The sequence below is a fragment of the Schistocerca nitens genome, chromosome 7 (genome assembly GCF_023898315.1).
Source record: "Schistocerca nitens isolate TAMUIC-IGC-003100 chromosome 7, iqSchNite1.1, whole genome shotgun sequence".
NCBI classification, from domain to species: Eukaryota; Metazoa; Arthropoda; class Insecta; order Orthoptera; family Acrididae; genus Schistocerca; species Schistocerca nitens.
Window position 1 is genome coordinate 460018618 of NC_064620.1, and position 25862 is coordinate 460044479.

The following is a 25862-nucleotide window of genomic DNA, read 5'->3' on the forward strand; positions in this document are numbered from 1 at the left end:
CTAGATAAGATGTAGATGACGTCGAATCTTTGCAGAGGCGAGTTCCTCTCGATGACACGGTGTCTCTCCGCATTCCAGCTGGAGAGAGATGCTCGCAAGAGGGCGACTACGCTGCTGAAACACGCGTTCGAGCTGCGCCAGGAGAGCGAGACCGAGGTCCAGAAGGCCAACCGGCTCATCCTGAGCACCCGCTGCCACGCGCTCCGCGACGCTCAGGTCCAGAGCAACATCATCCGCAGGTGAGTAACAGTCCTTTCCGTGCCCATTACCGGTCACAGCCGTCCCCCTCGGCCAGAAAGTACACTATCTGATCAAAAGTGTTCAGGCACAAATTAGTGGACTTTAAGGGGAGGTTTATTCTTTCAGATTTTTTTTTCTCAGATGTGCTATAGTTATCAACGTCAAATTTGGTCAAAATGTTTATTGATATCTCCTCTACAAACTGGATTTTTTTCGACCCGAAATGTCGAAGATCAAAAGCGGAAGTGCCGTCGGAACGAAACAAAATTTCGATGTAGACCTCCACGCGCTGTATGTCACAGGTCAGCTGGCTCGTCTGAAATCAAAATTGAGTTGACGTTGGCGAAATATATAAGATTCTTTAGGAATTGTACCTCGCTTAAGTAATTTGTATCATAGGAAACAAACTGGTGGCCATTTGAAACAAAATAGGGTTTTCTCATCGATTTTTCGACTTCGTCGGTCAAGTAAAAATATTTATAGTTGATGGAGCGGAATAAAAGTGGTACAACTCCTAGACAATTTAGTTAGCTTCGTCGGAAACAAAGAATCATGCCAATCGGTTAAGTAGATTTGAAGTTACCATACCGCGCGATAAAAAAAAGGAATTTCGAGAAAAACGCGTTTGAAGTTTTGACTACATATAAGTGCAATATTATGCAACTTACGTTCAATCTGCTATTCTGGGTCCATAAATTAGTCCTTCCTCTTCCTCGTAGAGGGCGTTCTGTTCGATCTGGGCTATTCTGCGCGGCTCCAGAGCCGCTCGTACGGACGGTGACAAGCGGTTTTCGGCCGCTTGACTCCGGTGGTCGTCCGAATGTTTGGCGAACTGCGTCGAATAGAGTCCCAGGGCGACGTCCATCGTTGTCATGGTCTTCAGAACTGCTGAATACCCTTCGTTGAAGCTGCTCTCTGCCAGGAAAGTCGCTATCTCCATAGTCTTCGCACCAGAATTCAAATGCTTGGAGGCTAACTTCCAAACACACGCGTTCAAACATTATTTTGAATTTTGTGTGTTTCTTCCCAAGCAACGGTACAATAACACGTCCCCCGAAAGGGCTTCGTAGATCGGATGCATTACTTTTTGAACTTCCTTGGAGAGCGGCTGGTCGTGGTGATATTCGTCAAATGTTCAAATGTGTGTGAAATCTTATGGGACTTAACTGCTAAGGTCATCAGTCCCTAAGCTTACACACTACTTAACCTAAATTATCTTAAGGACAAACACACACACCCATGCCCGAGGGACGATTCGAACCTCCGCCGGGACCAGCCGCACAGTCCATGACTGCAGCGCCCTAGACCGCTCGGCTAATCCCGCGCGGCGATATTCGTCCAGATGTCCGGTAGCCTCTTCAATGCGCCACTTGCACCATCTAGTTTCCTCAGCCGGACAATTTTGCTGTTGTGGTTGGTCATCCGTCGAACACTTGTGGAAATACGTTTCCCAAATTGCCTTCTTCATCTGTTCCAACGAATTGGAATGCTGTCGGATTGCCAAGGCGTAGTACGTCGTAAGCTCCTTGATCACTTCATCCTTGGGCAAGCACATAGAATAATTTTTCTTGGCTACAAAGTCGAAATTCCCGAAAAAAGAAGGTTCATTTTTTTGTTCAACCGTGAATAACAAACATTTCCGTTCCGTATTCGGAAAAACCGTTTCAGGGATGGATTCTGACACTTTTATGGATCCAAAAATGCAATTTTAAAAAATCGATTTTTTGTACCAAAAGATAGTAAATCTCCCCTTAATATCGAGTGAGACACTCTTTACCTTAGTGACGGCTTGGGCTGTCGTGAGGGCACGTTCAGTGACGTGTCTGAGTATCTATGGAGGAATGGTTGCATGTTCTTCCTCGAGATCCGAAACCAGAGAAATAGTGCTGTTGGATGCTACGGTCTCGAGCGAATCGACGTACTTACGCAGCAACCGGTGGACCAGTGTATCATTGGATTCAGGTCGGGACTCTGGGCAGATCAGTCGATATCGGGAATGTTGTTGTCGTCCAAAAACCTTTGCCTCACATATGCTGCTTTACGGCATAGTACACAGTCATGCTGATACAGTCATCGTTTCCGATCTGTTCCTCTGTTGTATGCAACACAAAATACTGAAATCGTGACATATCCTTCCACATTCAATGTTTTCACATCGCGATAATGGTACCACGCCCTAAGCACTAAAATCATCCGGATACAGTTAAGCTACCTCAACTGTACTTCACTACGCATGATGGCAGGTAAAGTTCTTCGGCCGGCCGCTGTGGTCGAACGGTTCTAGGCCCTTCAGTCCGGAACCACGCGGCTGCTACGGTCGCAGGTTCGAATCCTGCCTCGGGCATGGATGTGTGTCATGTCCTTAGGTTTAAGTATTTCTAAGTCTAGGAGACTGACGACCTCAGATGTTAAGTCCCATAGTGCTTGGAGTCATCAGAACCATTTTAAAGTTCTGCAGGTATTCGCCAAACCCAAACCCTTCCGTCGGATTGCCACAGTGCATCTCTCCAAATCACTCGTTTCCAGTGATCCACTCTCTAGTGCCGTCGCTCTTTACTCCATCTCAGGCGTCCTTTAGTACTGACTCCAAAAATGTGTGGCGTACAAGGGTGTAAGCTAGGGATGTAGTCTTTCGCCCCTGTTGTTCAAACTATACATCAAAGAAGCAATGACGGAATTAAAAGAAAGGTCCAAGAGTCGGATTAAAATTAAAGGTGAAAGGATATCAGTGTTAAGATTCGCTGATGATATTGATTCACCCACTCACCCAATCACACACACACACACACACACACACACACACACACACACACACACACACAAACATGCACTCGCGCTGTATTCGTATCAAATCGTGAGCACTATGAGCACTATGGGACTTAACAGCTGAGGTCATCAGTCCCCTAGAACTTAGAACTACTTAAACCTAACTAACCTAAGGACATCACACACATCCATGCCCGAGGTGAGGAAAGGAATATATGGAAAACATTGTCAAGAAGAAGAGACAGAATGGTAGTACATTTGTTAAGACATTATGGAATAAGTTGCATGATACTAGAGGGAGGTGCAGAGAGTAAAAACTGTCGAGGAAGACAGAGATTTGAATACATCTAGCAAATAATCGAGGACATAGGTTGCAAGTGCTATTCTGAGATGAAAAGGTTCGCACAGGAGAGAGACTCGTGGCGGGTCGCATCAAACCAGTAAGAAGACTGATGAAAAACAAGAAAAAGAAAAGAGAGAGAGAGAGAAGGAGCTGCTCGACCATTTTGCCACATTCTTTTAAATTTCCTATGCATCGTCATTATCCCAACTGGACTGCTGGTAGCATCTTGAGTCTTTAAATTGATATCATCCAACTTTTTACAGGCGTCCTCCGCAATGTTCGACGCCCCCTGTTGATCAGTACATGAGGCACACCTGCTCTTGCTTTAGCTGTGTTTTGATCATTTGCGTTTCCACTTCACAACAGCATCACCAACGGTTGAATAGCGCCGCTTTAGAAGGGTTGAAATGTCCCTGATGGACCTGCTACTCGGGTGAAATCCGATGACTAGGCACCGTACGCAGTCACTGAACTCTCTTGACTTATTCGTTCTGCTGTTACTGTTTCTCTACTAACAAGACAATACCCACTGCCTACTATCCTACTAGCAGGTCCGCTTTCGAGACATCTAGTGATCAATTCCGCATTAAATAGCCGTGTCAGAGTACTTCCAATCAGATAGTGAATTATTGATGATAAGGTCCTGTTCGACTTTTCAGAGGGTTGCGGGGAACGGAACCGAAGATCAGCATATGGACAGCCGCAGGGAGAGCGGCGTTGTCGGCGGAACAACCTGCTGTTTCCTCATTCATTACTACTACTAAACAGACGCTTCCTGGTTTGGTACAGCAAGGCACGACAGTCAGTTCGTAATGGTTACGGTAAACACACATGTACTGTATTTTGAGGTCACCGATGTTGATAGCGGGCGGACACAAAACACTCGTGGCCCAAAGTCCACCAACTTCTACCAGCTTCAGCCGATCTCGAAATGATGAACTTTTTTTCAAGAAATTGTGAACGAACAACACCGGTACATACTGTACGGTTTCTGTGGATAGGCTGATGAATGGGTGGCTGCTTGGACTCTACACAGGAAGCACTATAATTACATTGTTATATTTACGACCCTAGGCGACTGTCGTCACAGAAAAAAAACATAAGCTTTCCCTTAGACACACGAACGCTGGGAGAGAGAGAGAGGACTTGTGTCGGAGATAGACTGTTTTAAACACCCATTCAGCCATCCTTATTTGTTTATGGTTTCCCATAAATTGCTTGAATAGAACACTGGAATGATTCCTTGAGCATAAGGCCGGTGTTCTTCCCTATACTCGTCTAATATGATGTTTTGCTGCATCTCTAATGAGCTCGACCCCGACGAGACCGCAAACTCTACTCTTCCTTCACTTTTTTTTTGGGGGGGGGGGGTGAGGGGGAGGGGTAATTATTATCCTTCTGACTTGTTTGATGCGGCTCGTCGAATGCTCTTCTGTGTAGTCACTTAATCTCAAGTTAGTACCTATTTCAAAGGTCTTTAGTTTTTATACAGAGTGTATCTTAATCAACAGCGGAAATTCACACGAGTGAATGTCTACCATACTAGAAACGAAAATGTTCCAGTAAACACAGGTCCATAAACGAGCTGTTGCGGTATTATTGTGATCATGTCAAAAGTCCCAGTAGGATAGGAATAATTGGTTCACACACTGTTAACTGCAACCGAATTTCTAAACCAGCAACCATCATCCTAAACTTATAATGCTAGAATTGAGCTAAACACAAAATTTCGTAAATCACAACTCGGAACTCGCATTGAAATCCCAAGTCTTAACTTGAACTAAACACGAAAATTTCAAAATCACAATACGGACTAACAAGGAAAATTTCAAAGTATCCCAAAGAAGTGTGATGGGCCACTTACTAGTCTGCATCCTTAGCTGAGTGGCCAGCGCCTCTGACTACCATGTACTGGGCGCGGGTTCGATTCCTCACCGAATCGGAGGTTTTTTTCCTCTTGGGAATTGATGCTGTGTTGTTCTCATCATTATCGACCCTAAGCCGCCAAATGTGGCGCAACTGAAAAGACTTGCAACTCGCCAGCTGAACGTCCCCTGGTGTGGACTTCCATAAATCCCATTACCCTAGGATCATTTTATTTCAGGACCCTTTGCGTTTACGCTATATTTTAATCATGTAGTGGATAGCGTTGTAAGCTCCACGAGGATGTCCGTGGAAGGCACAATTGTCCATAAAGAGGTAGCAACGCCAGAAGACTGCAGGAAAATGCAGGAAGAGCTGCAGAGAATCAGTAATAGGTGAAGAGATTGTTGGTTGAGCTTCAACATAAAGAAATGTAACGCACTCCCCATAATTAGGCGAAGAAATCCACTAGTGATCGATTACACTGTCGGCGGTAAATCATTGGAAACAGTTACTACCACAAAGTACCTACGTGTACTCATCCGGAGTGACCTAAAGTGAAACGACCACACACAAAAAAAAAAATTACAGAATAGGCAGACTCCAGTCTATGATACACTGAGAGAACCTTAAGGAAATGTAATTCATTTACGAAATAACTGTCTTACAAAACACTTGCAAGATCAGCTCCTGAGTGTTGGTCATCAGTCTAAGCCCCTTTCACGTTGAGTTAATTGAACAGACAGAGAAGATTTAACGAAGAGCGCCGTTTTTCGTCACGGGACAGTTTAATCGCCGCGAACGTGTTATGGAAATGATCAACAAACTCCAGTGGTAGACATTACAAGAGAGGCGTTGTGCGTCATAGAGCAGTTGCCTGTCGAAATTCAGTTATCGTACATTCCAAGAAAGTCTGGTAGCACATTACGTAGCGCGAAATGACAATGACGAGAAAATCAGATGGATTAGAGCTCATATGGAGGTTTACCTACATTCATTCTTCCCGCGCCTCTTTGGCGAATGGAACAGGGAAGGGGACAAACGAGAGCGGTACCAGAAGTACCTTCCGCTACACACCGTAATATGGCTTGCTGCATATAGAAGTAGAGGTAGAAAAATAAAACAAGCCATATTTCGAAGCCATATTGTAAACTGGTATGTATGTGTGTGTCTAGACCAACACGTCCTGAGGCATCAAGAAGTGGTTAATTTGGTAGTGGCCGGCCGAAGTGGCCGTGCGGTTAAAGGCGCTGCAGTCTGGAACCGCAAGACCGCTACGGTCACAGGTTCGAATCCTGCCTCGGGCATGGATGTTTGTGATGTCCTTAGGTTAGTTAGGTTTAACTAGTTCTAAGTTCTAGGGGACTAATGACCTCAGCAGTTGAGTCCCATAGTGCTCAGAGCCATTTGAACCAATTTGGTAGTGGTGGCAAGAAGACGGGTAGCTGGCCACAAAATAATAGAGGGAGACCAATGCTTGAATACGGTAAATATGTTCAAATGGATGGATGCAGCAGTTATGCAGAAGTGAACAGACTTAGCAGAGCTTAGTGTCTTAGTCAGTAGCGCGGTATCTTCTGGTCATCTTTGCTGCCTCTCGATTACAGGGCCCTAAGATTGATTCCTGACAGGTTCGGGGATTTTCTTCGCTCTCGACTGGGTGTTCGTGTTGTTCTCTCCATCATTTCATCATCATTGATGTGCAAGTCGCCGAAGTGGCATCACATAAAAAGACTTGCTCCAGGCGACCGAACATCTCAGAAATGGGCTCATGGGAAAATATTCCATATGCGTATTTCATTTATTTCTGTTTCTATAACTAATGTGTTCAAATAACCTTTCCTTTATCAACTACAGAGAAATCATTTCAGTTCACAATAAACTTGTGCAACGTATGACATAACTACTGAACGTTTCACGTGTAATACTCTACAGTGTTACTCGGTATGTAATGGCGAAAGTTAGAAGTCTTTCGATCATGAGTTGCGGTTATTATATGGCCACCTAATAATGTTGACTATGTTCTCACAATGCACTATCAGCCAGTGTATTACCACATACCAGTGCAGCAAAGTTACAATCTTCAGGTATTGATTGTAGTTTCTGTTACTAACTACGTATTGAAGAATATTTACACCTACAATATACATCAGCATAATCATCTGCATTCATCTGCATAATCGACTATAGTAGCGCTGCCTCGCTGTGGGATGCTTTAAAAAAAAAAAAAAAAAAAAAAAAAAAGGCTCTAAGCACTATGGGACTTAACATCTGAGGTCATCAGTCCCCTAGACTTAGAACTACCTAAACCTGACTAACCTAAGGACATCACACACATCCACGCCCAAGGCAGGATTCGAATCTGCGACCGTAGCACCGCGTGGTTCCGGACTGAAGCGCCTAGAACCGCTCGGTCACAGAGGCCGGCGTCATGCTACACCAAGAGGTAATCGGATACCTAACTAAAGAAATCTTTGTCTCCGTATTTAGCTGGTAATAGGCGGAGTACTGGTGTTGCACGATCTTGTGATCACTAACGGAAGGTGTTCTATGTTTCCACCCAGTCGTACTCAAAAGAACCCACCGGCCACTTCAACTTACCTTTACCAGGATATGGCTCATAAAACATTTGCCCTTTTAATAATGGTGGCACCGTTCGAGGGGGGATATCTTTAGCTACCAGCGAGCATGTTTTTCCAACCATCTTGGTGATAACCGCAGGGAACTGTGTGAAAACCACACTGATCAGCCAGAACACAATGACCACCGACATACTATAGATATAAACCTGTCCAGGTGACAGTAGCGTCACATAGCAAGGAGTGACTGCTAGTCAGACACACGCACGGTGTATGTAATATCAGTGAATGTGCTGTCCATGTGTAGGATGGGGAACGTGCACGATCTACCTGACTTTGAGGGCAGATTGTGGTGGCCCAGAGGCTCGGCACGAACATTTCGGAAAACGCACGACCTGTTGGGTGTTCGGGGAGTGCTGCGATGAGTGTCCTCAACACGTGGTGAAACCAAGGTGAAACCACGTTCAGATATCGTGGAGTTGGGCGGCCACCGCTCATGACAGATGTCGGACGTTGTAACTAAATAGCACAGGCGGCGAACTGTAGTAGAAGTAACATCAGATTTTAATGCTGGGCAGAGTACAAGCGTGTGTGAACACAGAGCACCAAACACTCCTAACGACGGGCCTCTGTAGCCAACGAGCCATGCATGTACCAATGTTAACAACACGACATCGGCAACTGCATGTTCTGATGAATCCCAATGTATTCTTTATCATGCCTATGGGAGGCGCGAATCCGTCGCCTTTCAGAGAAACAGCTCCTTGACACATGTACTGTGGGACAGAGACAAGCTGGCGACGGTTCCATTATGCTCTAGGGAACATTCAAGAGGGCATCGATGGGTCCAGTGGAGCTCATGTAAGGCACCATGACGGCCAAGGAGTATCGGACACTGGTTGCAGACCATGTGCACCCCTTCATGACGATCATGTTTTCCGACGTTAGTGACAGTTTTCAACAAGATAGTGCGCTAGGTCACAAGGCCAGAAGTATGATGGAGTTGTTCCACTGCCCCCGCTCCCCCTCCCCCAACTCACCAGATCTGAAACCAATCGAACACATCTTGGATGTGACAGCTCATTGCCCCCTCCCCGGAATTTACTGGAATTAGGTGACTGGTGTGTGAAAATGTAGTGCCAGGTGCCTCCAGCGACCGCCAAGCCCTCATTGCTTCCATGCCACGATGCGTCACTGCTGTTACCCGTGCCGAAGGTGGACACATCGGCTATTAGGTAGGTGGTCATAATGTTCTGGCTGATCAGTGCATACCGCCACAGCACCTCCTTCTACAGGCTCCGTACACAGTGTTCAACCTGTAGCGTGTAAAATAGCCCGCACTAGGCGAGCAATGAAAAGCTGGGACTCCCAGCTAGCCAGCCACGATGTAACCGTGCCATATCCCAGGCCCAAAACGACACTGAGGCCTTCTAAATTCTTGTCCTGTTAGAGGCCAAACATAAAAGCGTAGCCGTTGAAATCTCCCAGAATCTAGAAGGAGTGCTGAAGTATCGATCGTTCCCCATCCAGCTGTTTGCCCTATGTCTCCATAGGTAGCCTACCAGATTTACGACTGACGGGGCGAACCTCCCTGCATCGAACTATACGGCAAAGAGGACGTTTCAGTCTGCTTCCCGCAAAGAGGTTTAGAGCAAGTGAAGCGGAAAAGCAGCAACATATAATGCATCCATCATTTTTTTTCTAAGATTTCATGGTCTTATGCCGTCGAGAGACAGCCTTATTGAAAACTCCCCCTCCAGATGTACGCATATCAAGAGTGTTGAAAATATGCCATCTGTGACCCGCCTAGTTATTTCCAGAGGCTCACAAAGCCCCTTTCTTGGATCCACTGGACACTCATACACCTAGTGCTGTATAGTTCTTGAGCACCAGATTGCACGTCAGAACGTCAGATTAAATCTCAGTCATTTTCCATCGGTCATGGGATGATTATCTGTGGTGCTCCAAAAGCTTATCCGTCTGTCAACGGGAACGTTAAGCTAAGTTTCCCTCCGCCCTCCCCCTCTTCCAACTCGCTTCCTTCCCACTCACGCTCTCCACATAGTGAGCTATTCGATAGGAATAACTACATACTTACATTGAGGTATAACCTTGCCTGACACAGAAACATAACTGCGACATTTGCTCTCTACATAGGCACCATCATTAAACAACTACTGGAAAAGTCACACTTTTCAAATGGAGGTTTCCCAATAAAAATGCGTATGACACCACTGTTTGCTATAAGTAAATAACATTTTCTTAGATTGATGTATAATGTATATACATTCGAGGTCGAACGCAAACTGATGAAACGTTAATTGCAGATTTCCAATATTTGGAGACTTCAACGCTCGGGTGAACGACGAACCCGGAACTGTGAATGCTAGAGACCTGTTTCACTGCCTGATAGCATAAACTAGTGCCAACTGATATTTCTTGTGAAATATCACAAAAAAATATTGAACAAGAATGAAATGACTTGAAACACCACATAAACGGTATAACGCGCTTTCACAGCGTGATATTTGCTCTCATAAAGGAAAATAACAAAGATTATAGTTTAAGACGTCGACAAAAATTAGAGCCAAAGGACGAGCTCTGATTAGAAGAGATGGCGAAACTAAAGGGCGGCGTTCGTTTCAAAGTAACCATATCGGCATTCTATATAATAGGTTTAGAGAAATCACTGAAAATCTAAATTTGGATGCCCAGACGACAAGCTGAAGCATGCTCCACCCAAATGTACGTCCACTGCACCACCTCCCTCGGTATTTCCTCTCCTTTTTTCAGCTCAAAATATGATGCCCCTTCAGAATTTTATTCAGATATTTCTGCCTTAAATATGAATACCATTCTGCATGTGCTGACTTAATGGAAAGGCCATATGTGGCCCAATGTTTTAAGCTGAACATGTATACAAGAAGTAAGAAAATGTTTTCAGTTAGGCTCCATGGCTCAAAGAGGACTAAATTAACGCTATTAGAATCGTGAAGCGCAACAAAATTCTGAGTGGCTATAATCAAAGAACAGTTTCTCACAGAGGTCCAGTGTGGCCTGGAATGCAAGTCTGCCACTGTGCAGCACCTCGTCGATGTCTTCGGTGCTCATATTGAACAAACTGTGCAAGCAGCGGTTAATAATATCAACATTATGCCACTTGTTTGACCTTTCCTGGCCTCGTCCCATTGCTAATCCATTACATATGGAAACATTCTGTACTTCTTGCATTCACATTGCCAGATTTGCACGTGGTGGGCAAAATTGGAATTAATTTTTTCAAGCGTGAATCAGTTGTGCATTGACGCATTAGAATATCTGCCAAGTGTCGCTGTCATATGATAATTACAGTCCCCGCTGGACTTTTGTAAGTAGCTGCACGCCGGCCGGGGTGGCCGAGTAGTTCTAGGCGCTACAGTCTGGAACCGCGCGACCGCTACGGTCGCAGGTTCGAATCCTGCCTCGGGCATGGATGTGTATGATGTCCTTAAGTTAGTTAGGTTTAAGTAATTCTAAGTTCTAGGGGACTGATGACCACAGAAGTTAAGTCCCATAGTGCTCAGAGCCATTTGAACCATTTTTTTTGTTAACACCTCCCACAAAATGACGAAAAGAAAAAGTTTATGGCTTACTACGTTTCTGCTGTTCATGCAGCAGCATCAGGCATGACATTTTAATGTTTTAATTTATTACTTCTTTACTGCTTACTCTATTCGCAACTCAGCTAGCAGACGGTATCGACATATATCACTGAATGTACCTTCAATATTATATCAATGTAGGATACATAATTCAAGAGATCTGACGTCGTAAACATTTAGGTGCCTGAGAAACTAGCCATTACTTCAAATAGAGCGCAAATTATCCTGTTTATTCTCATCCAGTGTTTCATAGTAGGAGCGCTTTGCGACTTTTAACAAACTTTAAGCATAATTTCAAATTTTTCCAGTTGTTTTTCTCGCTAAAGGCAAACATTTAGCACCTTAACACATTTATAAATTAATCCGACATTCCAAGCTGTTTTATACGTGAGAGTTCGATTTTTTAAAGAATTACTAATTTACTAGTAGTAAATATTTTAGGAGGTGGTAGAATAGACTAATTCGAACAATACATTCCGTATAACATGTGTCCAATTTTTACTGCTCACGCAGATACAATTAACAGAATGTAACGCAAACAAATGCTCACTGAAAGTGTTAAGCAAATGATTAAGTTTAATGTTGATTTTCATAAAACCATCTCCGGCTTGAATGCAATTTCAGATTCTCTTGACAACACCATGTGTAGCTCTTGCGACGTCGTCTTGGCGTATTTTATGAGAGCAGCTCTATTCGTAACTCGAACACTCAATTTATCTCTTGTGTTTACTTTTCCTTTGTGGCCTCCTCCTACCAACCATCCCTATAGGCAAAAATCTGAAGGGGTAAGGTCCGATTAGTTTGGCGGCCTAGAAGCGTTACCATTTGTGTTGATCCATGATGTGTCATCTGACCACTAGAATGTACACGGACACCGTCATGTTGGACGAGCATACCCCACCCTTACAACTAAATTAGCCTCTTTCGGTAATGCTGCAGATTCTGTTTCAAAAAAGGCTACAGAAAGAGTCCCTGTAAGAACATTCGGTAACACTACCGGGCCAATCAGTTGATATTCCACCATGCCACACTGCACATTTACGGAGAAGCGTTACTGAAAATCTGTCGCCAAAAACGAGTGTTGACTGTCGTCGGACCAACGATGGAAGTTACGAGTGTTATTGACACTGTCACGAGTGAAAGTGGTTTCATTAGTAAGCAGTATTAATGGGATTGGCAAAAATGGTCACGTTTCTTGGCCACCACAGTCCCGTTCCTTACATATTCAGGTTTTTGCCTATAGAGACAGTTTGAAGGCCCACAAAGAAAAAGTAAAAACAAGAGACGAATTGATTGTTGGTATTATGAACAGTTCGTAAAATACGCCAAGATGATCTGAGAAGAGTTACTGCCAAGAGAATTGAAAAGTGGATTCAAGTCGGTGGTGGAATTCACCGAAATCAATTTTGAAGTTAACCATTTCTCTTTACTTATCGCCTTCGGCGATTATTTTCTGTAGGTTACTTTTTAGCAGCCGTATCTGTGTAATCAATAAAAACTGGGCACACGTTATATAGATGTTTAGCGGGAAATACACTCTAAGACAAGACAAAAAAAGAAAAAAAAACGACGCACCACGAAGGAATTATCCGAATAGGGCGGAAATCTGTAGTTGTGATATAGATGTATAGAAGAACAAATTATTTCAATTTCAGAAAAAAATTGATGATTTAGTTTGCAGAAAGAGCTTCACAAATGGAGCAAGTCAATAACACGTTAGTACACCTCTGGCCCTTATGCAAGCAGTTACTCGGCATAGCATTAATCATCGGAGTTCTTGGATATCCTCCTGCGGGATCTTGTGCCAAAGTCTGCCCAATGGGCACGTTACATCGTCAAAATTCCGAAATGCTAGAAAGGCCCTGCCCATACTGCTCTAAACGTTCTAAACTTGGGAGAGATCCGGCGACCTATCTGGGCAAAGTAGGTTCTGCCAAACACGAAGACGAGCAGTAGAAATTCTCGCCGCGTGCGGGCCGGCATTATCTTGCTGAAATGTAGGTCCAGGATGGTTTGCCACGAAGGGTAACAATACGGGGCGTCGAGCATCGTCGACGTACCGCTGTGCTCTTAGGGTGGCGCGGATGACGATCAAAGGCGTAGTGCTGTGAAATGAAATGGGCCCCCATACCATCACTCTTGGTTGTCGGGCCGTATGGCGGGCGGCAGTTAGGCTGGAATGCCACCACTGTCTGGAGCGCCTCCAGACACGTCTTCGCTGGTTATCAGTGCTCAGTTCGAAGCGGCTCTCATCACTGAAGATAGTTCTACTTCAGTCAATGAGATTCCATGCCGAATGAGCCTGACACAACTGTAGACGGGCATGCTGGTGTACGGAGGACAATGGTAATCGGCGCAAGAGACGCCTTAAGCTCAGCCCCTTTTTGTGAGGCACCTGTTGATGGTTTTTGTGGTCACTGAAGCACCAGCTGCACGTCGGTTCGGTGATAATGATGAATCCGGATCTCTGATTTCCTCTCTGACTATTGCGTGGTCCTCACGTTTTGTCGTCTCTCTAATGATGATGATCATGATATTTGGTTTGTGGGGCACTTAATGCGCGATCATCAGCGTCCGCACAAATTACTAATCTGTTCACTGTCCAGTCTCGCCACTTTCCCGAAAGATGATGAAATGATGAGGACAACACAAACACCCCCTCCGCGGGCGGAGAAAATCCCCGACCCAGCCGGCAAACAAACCTAGAACCCATGATCCAGAGGTAGCAGCGATAATCACTTGACCACGAGCTGCGGAATATCGTTTCTCTAGGTCGACCTCTTCCTTCTTGATGCTGTATTCGGCCATTGTTTAGCTATTACCTCCGACATCGTCGAATAGTGACCTGGTATCGACAAGTTCCCTGAGTTCCTTGCAGCTGCGCGGTGTAACATGCACTGCAGCGTCACACATTCATCGATTTACAATTTTGCATTCTCCGTCAAAACCTGTACGAATGTCAGTTTGTGATCAATTTACATAACTCCTTCGTGGTGCGTCCTTTTTCTTTTTGGTCTTAGAGTGTGGTCGGCATTTCCACCTGCTAAAACACTGTTCCTCTTGAAACCGCCTGCGTACAGTTCACTCTACAGTAACAGGGGACTGGGTGTTTGAGTTGTTCTCATCATTTCATCATCATCATCATCATCATTCGTGACATTAGTTAGGTTGGAAAGTGTGAAAATTGGGACTTTGTACCGGCGATGATGACCGCGCAGTTGAGTGCCCCACAAACCAAACATCATCATCTACAGTAACAATTACAAAATACCCAAAATGTCACGACAAAATAAAAAAGCATAATTAAAAACAGATCAATAGACATTTACTGTTCACTTTCACTCGGGAGTACAAAAGAACACAACTGATCTAAACTATATGTACATAGTATTCAGTACCACTGCTGCTGCTACTACTGAGCTCCTTTCTGCTCTACAATTGGAGACATATAGACTGTTTACTGTTTATAACGGTCACAAAATTCAAGTAAATCAAGAGGCACTGTCGCGTCCAATGGAGTGAATTGCATGACAGTGCTAATACATTCTACAGTAGCAATAGCAAAATACGTAAATTTTTAAATTCTTACAAGAAAATAAATAGCAGACAAGTAAACAGTCTGTTGAGTTCTACTCAGAAACATGTAGGAAATCTAATACGAACTAAATACTAGTAGTCCAAGCGGTCTGTGACGGATTAATGTTAAGTTTACAAAAATTATTACCTGAAAACAAAAAATGTGAGCGTACAGGAATTCAAATTTTAAAGAAAGCTTCTTTTATGTGAAACTCGGGTCAAGAGTTATAAATGGGGTTCTCTATAATTTGTTAACATTCACGTACCCATGGTATTTACCGCAAGTATAGCCCCCGATAAGTCAAAAAGTATTTCTATGAAAAATTTAAAAATACAGTATATATTAATTGTTTTTCGATATATATCGAGTTTCTTTTTTAAGAAAACGGCACTCTCGATAACTGGTAGATCTTCTCAGCATATTGCCCTCCAGTAACGATTTTAGGCTTATTTTCTTCCCAGAGAGTTGTGCTGCCGCTTTATTAAATAATTTTTACGATTATATTAATTCTAAGGACCAAAAAACGACTTCGAAAAACTTGCCACTCTGTGCTTGCACACTTAACTTTATTACTAAGTTACAAATACTAAAAATCAATGAAAAATATGCTACTATTTTTTTCCTGAAAATCTAAGTATTTAATATTAACCTCTAGCAAGTGTATCGCTGTATAATGTTAATTGCGTCGACTAGATGTTTTTAAAAAAGTTATCTCGGCTCCAGGGGGTCGTACAATTTTTTTAAAGGTTGTAAGAAATGTCAGAGATTTCTTTCTTTAAATTTATTTTCATAAAATAAAGATTCAGATAGCTAGTTTAAAAAATCACGCCCGGAATAGTGTAAGTTTTTCGAAACCAGTTTTTGATCGTTGCAATTAATGTAATCCTAAAAATTATTGAATAGCATGATAGTATAACTCTTTGCGAAGAAAATAAGCCTAACATCGTTTCTGTAGGGCCATCCGCTGAGAAAATCTAGCCAGTTGTTAAGTTAAAAAATCAAAATACCTTGAAAAATAATCAATATTTTTTAATGTTTCAAACAAGTACTTTTTTGACTTACTGTGAGCTAAACTTACAATAAAATAGCAAGTATGGGAACGTAAATGTTAACGAGTTATACAGATCCCGATTTTACTGTTTTTTTTTTCCTATATATGTCGGAAGATCAGAAAGCAATCGATAGTAACAAAAAGGAATCGATAGATCTTTTTTAATCCAAAACTTCTTCATTGAATAATATGGTAGCACAACTCTCTGCGAAGAGAAAAACCCTAAATCCGTTGCTGTAGAGCCAGCCGTTGAGAAGATATAACCTATTATTGAGAGCGCGGTTTTTTCCAAAAGCTCGATATGTCTTGAAGAATAATCAACATTGGAAAATTTGGAAATTTGTGGTAAGGTCTAATGGGGCCAAACTGCTGAGGCCATCGGTCCCTAAGCCTACACGCTACTTAATGTAACTTTAACTAACTTACGGTGTGGACAACACACACACCCATGCCCGAGGGAGGACTAGAATCTCCGACGGGGGGAGCTGCACGGATCGTGACAAGGCGCCCCTGTCCGCGCGGCTACCTCACGTGGTAATCAACATTTTTTAATTCTTCAGTTGTGCATTTTTTTAGACTTATCGCGGTGAATACTTGCAGTCAATAAAGAGTATGGGAAGGCGCTATAGAGAACACGATTTTTAAAGTTTTTTTCGCTATATCTCGAAACGTAAGAAAGTAATCGATACTTATAAAAAGCAATCGATACATCTTTTTAAGCCTTACAACTTCGTTCTTCGACGTTTTCCGATGGGAGCTATACTTTTTCACTTACTTAAGGAGGGTAGGATGTAAAACGGGCTGACTTGGAGCAGGAGAGGCACCAGAGGACATTTTAATTTCCTCTGTCTATACATTTACAAATAAATTAATAAAACTTTGTCGGAATCACCAGGAGGGATTCAGGATTCACACTCATTGCAGTGGAAATTCGTAAACATAATAAAATAAATTTTTTTAAGTGTGAAATATCATCATTTTATCACTTACTAATGGTTGCATTTGTTGCTATAGGTACACTTTTCTTCATAAGTAAGAGAGACTGTTCGATGAAATTTGCACAGCATACAAACCATACTTACAGGTGTCTGAAACTCTAGAATCTATTTAATTTATGAAAAAATGAATGTGCTGTTACGTTTTGAACTTTATGTTTAGAAAAAAATCAAATTTTGTAGTTAATTATCTCAATTTTTACCACAGTTTTTAATAGATTTGGGTAATTCTAGAGTTTCACACACCTGTAAGTGTGGTTTGTATGCTGTGGAAAATTCATCAAATACTCTCTCTTACTTGTGAAGAAGAATGTACCTATAGCAACAAATGCTGCTAACAGTAAGTGAAAAAATGATGAAATTTCTTATCTAAACAAAAATTATTTTGTTATGTTTTTGCACTTCCACTGCTATGAGTGTGAATCCTGAATCCTTCCTGGTCACGCTGACAAAGTTTTATGAATTTATTTGTAAAAGTATAGACAGTAGAAAATAAAATGTCCTGTGGTGCCTCTCCTGCTCCAAGTCGGCCCGTTTGACCTCCTACCCCCCTTAAGAAAAATCGTTTCTTCAGCTTCGCAGGTCTTTTTGTTTTTCTTTTTTTGCCAAGTTCGCCATCTTGGATTGACTTCCATGAAAAAGAAACGCTATGTAAAATTTAGTTACCTATATGGTCAATTTTTGGTTTTCAGGTAATAATTTTTGCAGTCACTTCTCCACAGTGCTTTTGTGTGATGGTGGTGCTGCCGCTGCTGTTTATTTCGAGTTTTCCATGCACCCTGACGGCGGTCATTGCACAGGCGGGAGGTGGAGGCGGAGGAGGCGCGGCTGGACCAGATGATGGAGCAGGAGCGGCAGCGAGCGCTGCGCGCCGAGGCGGAGCGGTGTCAAAGGCAGGCCGAGCGCACGCGTGAGCACGTGTCCAGCCTGCTCACGCAGATCCGCCAGAACGAGGAGCTGCGACAGCTCGAGGCCCAGAAGCGAGCCGACGTGCGTAGCATCACTTATTGACATACGGTTCCTTTTTTAGCCCACTCTAGGCACTGGCGTAGCTTGGGCAAAACTGGATATGAAGTGCACCGCACACGGGGTGTGTGAAAGGAGATTCCTGGCTCTGTGTCAGATGTACACATCATTATCTGATCGCCTCACACTTCAATGCAACACAGTGGAGGTGTAGTGAACCGTGAATTTACTTTCAAAACTTTTTCTTAAGAATTTACTTTATTTACTAGCGATTCATCAAGAACATTAACACACTAAATCACACTATGTGAGCGTGGAAGTAGCTGCCAGGGAGTAACTGATGAAATCAAAATCAAATTGCTTTTAACAAATGGGAATTTTATTCCTAAAATACTTTTTTTAAAAAAAGAAACAGATTTAAAATTATAAGCAAAAAGCAACCTCTAAATATCAAGTTACAATTTATTCAGAGGCAGAAAGAAACAAATTTTTTAGTGTATGAGCTTTCGAGCTGAGAACCTTGCCGCTCCCTTTTGACATGGCCGTAGCCACGTTCGCTCACAACAACCTCTGAAAGACTACACTGGTGCAAATCTGCAACACACCCGATTACCTTAAAGTAAAAGTTTTAATAATTCACACAAGCACACAGCTATGCACCCCATAGGAGGGATGGAAATGGTACAAAACACTAAAATTAAAAGATGGACGTGTCACCGAAGGTGCAACTTGATTTTAACTACTAAGAAAAGTCTTACGGTGGAAGTGTGGCAACTTTATATACTAAAATGATCATTTAAATAAAAGCTCATAAAATGCAGTGTTATATAAAATTCTACAGTACACCGATACTGCCTCTCAAGATGATAGGCAAGATCAAAATATATTTCAGGAATTAGGCCGTTACACTCCAAGCAATAAATTCGTTAACACACCAAAACCAACAAACATGACAGAGGCAGCTCCGAACGACAGATAGACACTAACTACCCAACAAATGTGGGCGAGAGAAAGACTAGCAAGCTGGGGACGGGAGACTGACGCGGACTGACTGACTGACTGGTGGGCTCATAGCGCCCCTTAAATGCACGTGAACAGGCAACCTTTCCCCTTTCCCACCAGAGGGAGACACCGAAGCTGCGATTGCCACAGAGGCGCCACCGCCAGAAATGGCGCGCTCTTCAAAACAGTAATTTTTACCACGGCTCATGTAGTAGTGAATTTACCTGTATACCTTCCGAACTAACAGTAGACAATTAAATTATATCGACGTAGCCTTATAGAGTATTTCTAACTTATTATGTAAATTGAAGGTGGAGGGGGACAAAGAGAAGGAAAGGACCTAATGACATCAGCTGCATCGGGACTTTCTGTGGGCTCAAAAACGGCGAGTGAAAATGTGCGCCAGACTGGGATTTAAACCCAGGATCTCCAGCTTATTAGGCATTTGCACTAACCGTTATGCCCACCGTGATGCAGATGCCTTGCACAACTGCATGGATTATCCTAGCACAACTCTCTCTTCTATGTAAATTCCCATTCACAGCTCAGACCACTTGGTATCCCCATTAAACTCGAACAGCATTGCAGATACTCTCCAACTGTATTGGAATAGCACCTGAGCTTCGAATAAACCGGATGATCCTGCCTGAACCCAGGCATAGTTGCTTGAATCAAAGGAAACTACACAGTCCCAGAGACTTTTTCAAGTCTCAAACATTTATGAAGTATATACGCAGACTGAAAGGACAAATGAAAATTTGTACCTATGCTGGGATCCTAATCCAGGTCTCACTGCGCACAGGTGGTAACCACTACACCACCTTGGGCCAGTGGCTTTCCAGAACGGCTCCATAAGAGCATGGACTACCGTGCACGCCTCCCTCTGCAATCCATATTTCCATTCACGCATGAGCCCACTGCCCTAATAGTAATAAAGTTTGACAGGTTCGTAATTTTTACAGTACAGTACTGAACTGTGCATTTGCCAGTATCAGTATTGTCATAAAGTCCGTAAAACTAGCCTGCAGATGATGGATATGCAAACATTTAAATGGAAGGACTGTTTGTTTGTTTCGGTAATTTATGCATAGGTTATGTTTGGGAATAATTAATCTTTCTGATATTTGTTCTTAGTGAAAGTTCTATCCCTTTCTGTCTCGTACTTCTCGCCTTTCTTGGACTCATGATGACGTCAGCATTTTCGTTTGGAGCAGGTATGGTCAGCTGTGGGTGGGCGACTTCAGGTGGCTAAGAGCCCATCCATGGGTGCTATGCAAGTATAAATGCAAAAAGTACAATTTCTTGATGTTTCTGAGAACTTTTGTTTTCATGTCACGTTATTTTCCATAGGATGTGGCTTCTAGCAAAAACGTTTCCCAGTACAGAATTAAATGCCATCCAGTTTCCTACAAAAAGATCCTATTATTTTTTCTAGGACTAATAGTTTCCACATTGCAGGGGATGGAAAACCACAAATTATTAAAATATTTTTAATGGTATAAAATTAATGCTTATTGTTAAATGAAGTGTGTTAAGAACAAATATTAAATTTGTGTACAACATTTAAGTGTATTAGATCTGTATTAAGGAATAATTTGTGTTTTGGGAGTATAATGAGGTGGAGGGAGGATGAAATGGAGGGCAGATGCATGAGGGAAGGTAGGTCACTGGTTTGTAGTTAAGCACTTCCTTTCTTCATAGGTCTGCAAACTAAAGAGTGAGCACCTTATGAATTAGTGGCAACACGGTGAGCAGACATGGCCAGGAGGTTGTTTATTTTCCACAAAGTGCATTAACAATACGTGGAATACAAATAAGAGTTACTTACAGTGCTAATGCAAAAAATGAATATCGACAGATTCTGCACAGTTCCCTGCACACTGTTCTGTAGTGCTACATGTGAAATTAATTCTTAGCTTTCTTCTGTGAAATGCAACTTGCACCACCACCAGCACTGGCCACTTTTCGGTTTACAGGCAGACTATACCTTTCCAGCATTTCCTGTCCATTTCTCTCATGTCAATAAACAAAGTAATTTCACTGACCTTGTGCTTACATAGTGGAGTTATTTTCAGTTTATTAAGTAAATACTTATTCACAGTTTTTAAGACAACTTTTATGTGGAGTATGTTCATATAAATAATGGCTGAGAACTATTTAATTTTTAAGCATGATGTTGCCAGTGACCTATGTAGTGTTGGTGGGAAAGGGATTGATCTAGTAAATGTGGTATCCTGCTGCTGTCTATTGTTGACAGCATATTGTAAATCTGTGTAACCATACTGTAGTCACTGGGTGCTGAACTGGTGAATGACCAGAAAGTTACTGCACTTCTCTCACCATTAACTCTTTTAGTGGCAGACTGCATAAATCTCTTCCATACAGGAATTGCAAGCAGCAAGAACTTGCAAAGTGGGCTGCACTGAGCAGAGGCATTTACCACACAAACACAAAATGTCTTGAAAGAAGGGTGAGAAAATGTCTGATGGAATGAGACTGATCATGTTGAAATTTAGAACAATAATTTGCTGTAATGCTTTGCATGTCAAAATATCTAGTAGAGACAATTAAACTAACATGTTAACTTGGGATTGGCTCTTCATTGTGGTAGCCATGTGAAAGCACTAACTGTTGAGGTTATTTAAGTTCAAGCTCAATTAAGAACTGCAAATAAGTACTCACTTAATAAATGAAAAATAACTCCTCTATGTAAACATGAGTTCAGTGAAGTTATTTTGTATGTTCACATAAGAGAACTGGACATAAAACATTGAGGAGATATTGTCTTTTTGTAAAGTAAAAAGTGAGCAGTTCTCATGGTGGAGGAAGTCACCTTTCCCAGAAGAATGTTACAGCTGCTGTACAAGATAACAAAGAAATAATTTCCCTTTTGCATTGCAGAACAGTGAGCAGAGATTTACCTAGAATCTGTCCATATGCATTCCTTACATTAGTATTATTAGCAACTCACATCTGTCTTTCATAGGTATATTATTAATGCATGTTGTGGAAAATAAACAGTGCCAGACACATTTGCATACTGCATTGCCAGAGATTTATAAGGTAAGCTGTGGAAAGATTGATATAACTTTATAAAACACCCTGTAGTTGCTTTTTGTGACATAGTGAAGTAGAGAGAATAGGAAATTGCCTGCTTGCTCTTCAGTTTGCTGACATATGAAGGAGGGAACTGCAAGACCTCAATCTGATGACTTTCTTTCCCTCACATATCTGTTCTCCACCACCACTCCAGCACACCACACTTCCAAAACACAATTTATCTCTTAATGCAATTCTACTGCATGTAGATGTGTTACACATGTTTAATATTTGTTCTTAACCCACTTCATTTCACATTAAAACACTAGTTCTAATAACCTGCAGTTTTTCCATCCCCTGCATGCATAACTATTAGTAATAAGAAATGAATAGGACCTTCTTTGTAGGACATGTAATGAAGTTTAATTTTGTACTGGGAAGATGTTTTTGCTACCAGCTGCAGTTTATGAGTTATTCAAGGAAAACATAAGAAAGTCATCTTTAAGGCCCCTCCCGCCCCCTTCCCCCCACCTCTGCCATGTTCACTCTGCACCAATCATGATTTTTAGTATGTTGTCCATGGCACTCTCTCCTACCACTGTGAAAAATTTGTGACTACATGAATTTGTTCCTCTAATTTTCCTTTGTTGCTTGGACTAGACCAGTAATTTTCCAGCCAGATAAAAGCACTTATTCTCAGGCTGACCATACTTGATGTAAATAGCAAATTCAACAACATTTGTGAGTCTATAGCTACAATCAACAAGCAATACAGAAGTTGAGTAAGAAAGGCAGAAGGTGAAAGATCCATGACAAAAATAGCAATAATAAAAAAGAGGGAAACTGAAAGGCTGACTTCCAAAACCTAAATGGAAACAACTGAAATAGAACCTAGCACTGGATCTGTGCCAGTAGTACAGATGACCATAGTAGAATTGAACACATAAATAAAACTTGTGTCAATTTGTCATAGAAAAAATGTTGTTTAATGAAGTAAATTTACAGTTAATGTTTACTTCAAACATGTAAAAATATGCTCAGATTTATGTCAATAATCTATTATTTCCAGTGCTTTAAAAATACTGCCAAATCATGCAAATATGTGTAATCAGGGTTATTTTCAATTCACACCCTCTAATGGCTAATTTTCTCATGACAAAAATTGGCGTTTCATGGCCCCTGACCATGTAGAAGTTGTAGCATGTGCTACATGGATGAACTGCCACTGACTGGCAGTGCAGTTCCGTAGTAATATGACAGACATAGTTTTACTTTCCAATAAAATGTTTACTTTTTGCTTCAAATTGCAGGAGAGCCGGCGGATCAATGAGGCGCAGATGAAGTTACAGCTGGAAGAACTGGAGGCACTGCGCAAGAGGACTGCTGAGCAGCAAGCATCGCGGATCAAACTGGCAGAGCTCAATGAGCAGCTGCTGCGCTCGAAGAAGGAGGCACTCGAGGAGCAGCGTGATGCAGACCGCAAGGTGATTGCCACTGGATACAAGTATGGACTGGTCATTCAACAGGCAGCCACAGAAACTTAATGCTCATGCATGAGACCCCAATCATACAACTTTGCGAGTCAAGTCTTAGCTAGTGTAAATGATGTCCCTGCCAAAAAATGTGTTTCACAGTGAGCAAGATACCTGTCAGTTTTGGGTTCAAAACAAACTGGCTCACTTCTCTTGTCTCACATGATGTAAACATTGTTCCTTGTTGTCTGAGAGACAATGAACCAGGAGGAAAGGAGGAAGTACAACAAAAGTGTGATGATTTAGTTCTCTCATCTAAACTGATGGCTCACCCTTCCCATGTCTCTTTTGCACCATGTTTTGCTCTGTCAATGAAAGACCAAGACATCTGCCTCAAGAAACAGCCTCACAGCAACTGCTTAATGAAGCAAGTCTTGCATAGCAGAAATACAGTTTTATGATTTCTAGCCATGTGTCTGATTCAGTTCCAGAACAACCCAATAAATTATTGCATGCTACTTTGTACTGGGTGCAGATTTTGCTGATCTTCTACATGACTGTAGTTCATACTTAGATTTATGTGTACTGTTCTAGTATGAGGTGCTTCTCAGTTGTTTCTCAGAAACTGAGGTTCATAGTCTTATGAGCCTGTTGAGTAGCACATGAGAGTGTCAGCCACCAAGAACAGTCATTAGCACAGCTGGATAAAAATGAAATCAAATGCTTCTTTCACTAAAATAAATCATGTCTCTTTGGAAAGAAATAATAATTATAATCACTGTAGTATATTTATGGCAAAATATAACAGGGAATTGTGATGAAATGAACATTTTTTCAATGAATTTGTGAATGTGTCACAAATACAGTGTACATTATTCAAAGCAGGTATGGCTCAACATGACTTCACTAAAATATGCACATGAATGGCGTCGATAAATAACTGTTCATTTCATCATGATTTCTTATTATACCTCGATTTTACCTCTCCATGAATGTACGATAATGGTTAACATTATTATTGCTATTATTATTATTATTGTTATTGTCATTTTCCAAACAAATATGATTTGTTGCAGTGATATAAGGTTTTCGTAGAAGATCAGTAAAAGAAAAAAATATGACAACACTAGAATGAAGGATGACAGATGTCTAGTTTACCAGTTTATCCAGTTGTGCTAATGATGCTGATTGATGACTAGTGCTCTTGTATCATATTCAACAGTCTTGAAAATATTTGACCATTATTTCTCAAAAGTTTTTGAGAAGTGCACTGTACTAGAGCAGCATTTTCTACAGCTATGTATGAACTAAAACTGTGCAAAATATGAGCACAATCAATAACCTATTAAGTATATGCTTTCCAGATGGACAGGTGAAATTGGAATTCTCAGGAGAGAAGATTGTGAAAAAATCACCAAATGCTCAGGGCTGTGTTACGGCCCAAAGTGCTTGAATGGTGGCATAGAGCTGTTATTGACACGGCTTCAGAACATGACAAATATCAGAGGCTGTACTAAAGAATGCCCATATGGCAGTTTCTAGTGTGTATGGGGAGGAGGGAGGGGGGCAGACCTGTCGGTACAGAGTATTTTTAATATTTTGGAAGACAAATGTTGACTTGTAAGTCCACTTCTGTTTTTAAAAAAAATCTTGGTAATACCAAATTTTAAATCATTTTCTTGAAAGAAAAATACCTTTCCCTGAGAGCTAGGGGCAGCTGTGGCCCCCTCTTGCCCCCAGGTAAGGGCACCCTTGGCTGCATTGTCTATACAGATGATCTGCTAATTATAGTATCTGCTAACACAAGTGCTAAATTAGAAGAATACAGTAGGGAAATTCTGGATACAAATAGTATCTGTTGCATAGAAAATTAATTAATGCCATCAACACTCAAAACAGTTTATATGTTATAAAAGGAACATTATCAAGAAACCCCACAATCAGAAATGAGCAAACTGTCAAGAGAAAGGAAGTATATAGGTACCTCAGCAGAAATATCAAAACATTCATGTACATGCAGAGATAATTTTCTGGACAGGCATTGAAATCCTGAGCAAAATAACAAGAATTGGCTAAATTAGCTTTCAGTTGCATCTGAATGCAGTAAGAACATGTCATAATGCAGTCTTAATTAGTACTGTGGGCTCACAGTGCTAGAAAGGGAAGACAGCACAGGCTCTTCAGTGAGCACAAGGAAGTATATTCTTGTGCCTGACATGCAGGTATGCAACAGCACTGAGAGAGGTGCTGTTGGTGATACTAGGCTTACTGTCACTAAACATAGCTGTAAGAAAGAGAGGTGTACAATATTGGATAAAAAAGGGTGAA

The 25862-nt window shown here is 41.9% G+C and overlaps 1 protein-coding gene across 1 annotated transcript in view; it reads left to right on the top strand.

Annotated features, from left to right (window-relative positions):
- LOC126195691 (cilia- and flagella-associated protein 45-like) overlaps positions 1-25862 on the top strand; it is a 141965-nt gene that overhangs the window by 19073 nt on the left and 97030 nt on the right. Inside the window, exons 4-6 of the mRNA XM_049934319.1 lie at positions 79-239; positions 17856-18045; positions 23373-23546. Of these exons, the coding sequence (XP_049790276.1) occupies positions 79-239; positions 17856-18045; positions 23373-23546 (525 nt within the window). The remainder of the gene's footprint in view (positions 1-78; positions 240-17855; positions 18046-23372; positions 23547-25862) is intronic.